Source organism: Lolium rigidum, chromosome 6, assembly GCF_022539505.1.
Source record: "Lolium rigidum isolate FL_2022 chromosome 6, APGP_CSIRO_Lrig_0.1, whole genome shotgun sequence".
In the NCBI taxonomy this organism is placed as follows: domain Eukaryota; kingdom Viridiplantae; phylum Streptophyta; class Magnoliopsida; order Poales; family Poaceae; genus Lolium; species Lolium rigidum.
The window spans coordinates 301,407,987-301,410,944 of record NC_061513.1 but is presented as its reverse complement, the minus strand read 5'-3'; the positions used below and the strand labels follow the sequence as shown (position 1 = coordinate 301,410,944).

At 46.3% G+C, this 2,958-nt stretch overlaps 1 protein-coding gene across 1 annotated transcript; it reads right to left on the bottom strand.

The window, feature by feature from the left end:
- Nucleotides 1–205: 205 nt before the first annotated feature.
- LOC124667512 (putative E3 ubiquitin-protein ligase SINA-like 6) lies at nt 206–1,874 on the bottom strand. The gene is made up of 2 exons (XM_047204782.1): nt 1,544–1,874; nt 206–910 (listed from the first exon to the last, which is right to left on the bottom strand). The coding sequence occupies exons 1-2, from the start codon at nt 1,757–1,759 to the stop codon at nt 248–250; spliced, it is 879 nt and encodes a 292-aa protein (XP_047060738.1). The 5' UTR covers nt 1,760–1,874; the 3' UTR covers nt 206–247.
- Nucleotides 1,875–2,958: the final 1,084 nt, after the last annotated feature.

Sequence of the window (2,958 nt, the reverse complement as noted above, 5' to 3'; positions counted from 1 at the left end):
ACGTGATTTGATTGCAGTTTGTTACTGGCAGTATAATGCAGATCAGCCATGACTTCAGATTGCAGCATGCAATTCAAACACATAGATAACTTAAGACACAAGTAGAATCTCTACGGCCGAAGATGCACACAACCAAAGTACTAAAGCCTCGAGGTTGAATAATAAAACGTTCAACAAGTGATGAACTGAGGAAACAATCCTTAAGTAGCACACAACCTGTCAGCGTGAGTGGCGAAGAGCTCCCCGACTACAGCACCGTAACCTTTGAGATAGTGACATTGATGCCGCTGTAACAAGAAAGAGTCGGCACAACCAATGAGTAGCTGCCATCCTCCGTCGGTAAGTCGTTGGACAGATTGGTGCTTATGGTACGGAAATCTGAATGCCAACTATCGGTGCTGCAGTTGGAACCAACCAGGCACCTGAACTTGCGGTCCCCCGCCACGGCATGAGGATCAACACACATGATGGAGACAGCATTGCCGAAAGGCGGCACCGGCGTGAATTTTACCAGCAACAGGGTGCCATCCTCCCTTGTGTAGAGAACGTGCATTCCTTCCTGGATCTGCAGGTCAAAACGCTGTCCGTACTCGAACTCAGTTGCCGGCCAGTTGTCCGTATGGGTGAGATGGTCAAGGAGCTCTGCGGTTGAGCCAGTAAAGTGACAACTAGGATCAGGGCAGAAGCACGGTGCACATGGGCACGACTTGTCATGATCTGCTCCCTCGAGGTAATGTGTCTTGACGGTGCAACCGTACATGGTATTGGAGCAAGGGATCTGGACAGACTCCAGGATTTTCTCGAGCACGATGCAGCGTTGATAGCCGCCAGTAATGGAGCACACGTAGCACCTGTCCTTGTTCCGGAGCTTGCGATGGCAGGACATACAAATCACATGCCCAGTGGCGCACTGTATATCAAAAAATTACAGGAAATGTAAAATGCTATGAGAAAGATGCAGCTTGTTGCTAAGCTTGTGCTAGGAACATTTGAGCATACTCAAAATTGGGAATACGAGGTCAACTTAAACTCTTTCAGAAAGTTAAAGCTTCCATTGTCGTTCATGCAGAACTGTTATGACAAAACAAAATCTCTATGTAAGCTTAAGTGAAGACGTGGGCCAACACTTAGCTATAGCGGCAAGGTGTGTGCGCGTAGGGTGATATACGATTTTAGCTGTGCATCATGTCTATAATCTCTATTTGAACCTGTAGCGTCGTTAATTCAGAACTGTTATGAGAAAACAAAATCTTTATGTAAGCTTAAGTGAAGACATGGGCCAACACTTAGCTGCAATGGCAAGGTGTGTGCGTGTAGGGTGATATAAAGTGTGCGTTCATTTGATTTTAGCTGAGCACCATGTCTATAATCTCTATCTGAACCTGTAGGCTGTATCTGAACTTCTCCTATTTTTTTACTGAAAACAAAAGAAGAAAGAACCATCCCCAGCAGCAGGCATCCCCAAGTTCCCAACGCAATATTGGAAGATCTAGACGGTGTTAACTAATAATAACTAGGGAGGGCAAAGGAAGAGGGTGAGGACCTGCAAGATTGGTGGCCGGAGGGGGTGGTTGCAGACGGTGCAGTCCAGCGCCTCCAAAGCGATGATGCCGCAGTTGCTGCCAACGGAAACCATCTGCTCGTACTCGCCCTCGTCGTCCTCCTCCTCCTCGTCGCGGTCGCCGCCGCAGATCTCCCCTTCTCTCCTCTTCTTGGCGCTCGGCCCGCTGTCCCTCTCGATCCTCAATCCAGCCCCCATCGTTTGCCCTACAAAGGATTTACTCCAGAAGCCGATATTGGTGCTCTTCTTCCTGTAGGATGGGTAGGCGGTTGTCAATGCTGCGATGGGACGTGGCAAGACAGAGGAGACTGGGTCTAGTAGTGTGGCCTGGGGAGTGAATTTATGGGTATGTTTGGTTTACAACCAATGGCTGCCATGCCAAAAAATTGGCAAGCCAACAAGAATTGGCTGTGGTTTGGATGGACACCAAATATTTGGCTTGCCCGGTCTGCCGCGCCCGTGCCTTTGCTATTCTTGCCAAATCGTTGGCAACTTGGGGGCGGCGAAAACCTGCGCCAACAAACTGGCAACGCCCACGCCCGCGATTCCTTCAAGGTAGGTTCCAGTCCGCTACTCTCCTTCTTCTTTTTGAACGAGATGTTGCTTTGATGGCCGGAAGCCTGCAACTCTATTCACAGCTGGGCAGATCAGGCTCCGCTGAAGAACAAAGACTAGGCCGTTCAGACCTCTTGCAGCTTAAAGCATCTTTGACGGGGTGACCCATTTCCGACATCCAAAATATCCGCGCACGTTTTGTTTGCATCGGTTTAAATGGTTAAAATCGATCGCGTGTTCAGTTCCATCGGAGTAGCTCCAGCGACATAACGTAGTTTTTTCGATTTTGCATTTGTAACATAAAAACATAAATGGAAAAATCTAACGAGAAGCGCCGCACTCCATGCAATCTTGTGCGGCGGCAGTTTTTTGGTGCTCTCCTCTAATAGGACTGACTACGTACATGCATGCATTAATGTGCCAGCTCACAATAACATTATTGCATTAGTACTAGTAGAATTTGAAAATTAAAAATGATTTTTCTTCCAGTTGGTTTATCCAATTTAAGATCCGCTTGCACCGCGGGGGCTTCAAAACTAGATCTGTTGTTGCTATGTTTTGATGATTTTTTTTCGCCGCATCAGTTACCATATTAATATCAAACAGCTATCACAATAATTATACATGGCTGCCGGATAAGTTTTTACATGTCTTTTAAACATTGTATTAATATGCACAACTACACTATGTGTGTGACACCAATTTCAGGTTATAGTAATATGGTTGCCAGATTAGCAACGAACATGCTATGATAATTGTACATAGTTATTGGATAAAATTTTACTCATCTATAAATATTGCAATGATATGCGTAGCTGATGAACGGTGTTCAAGTGTCTCTA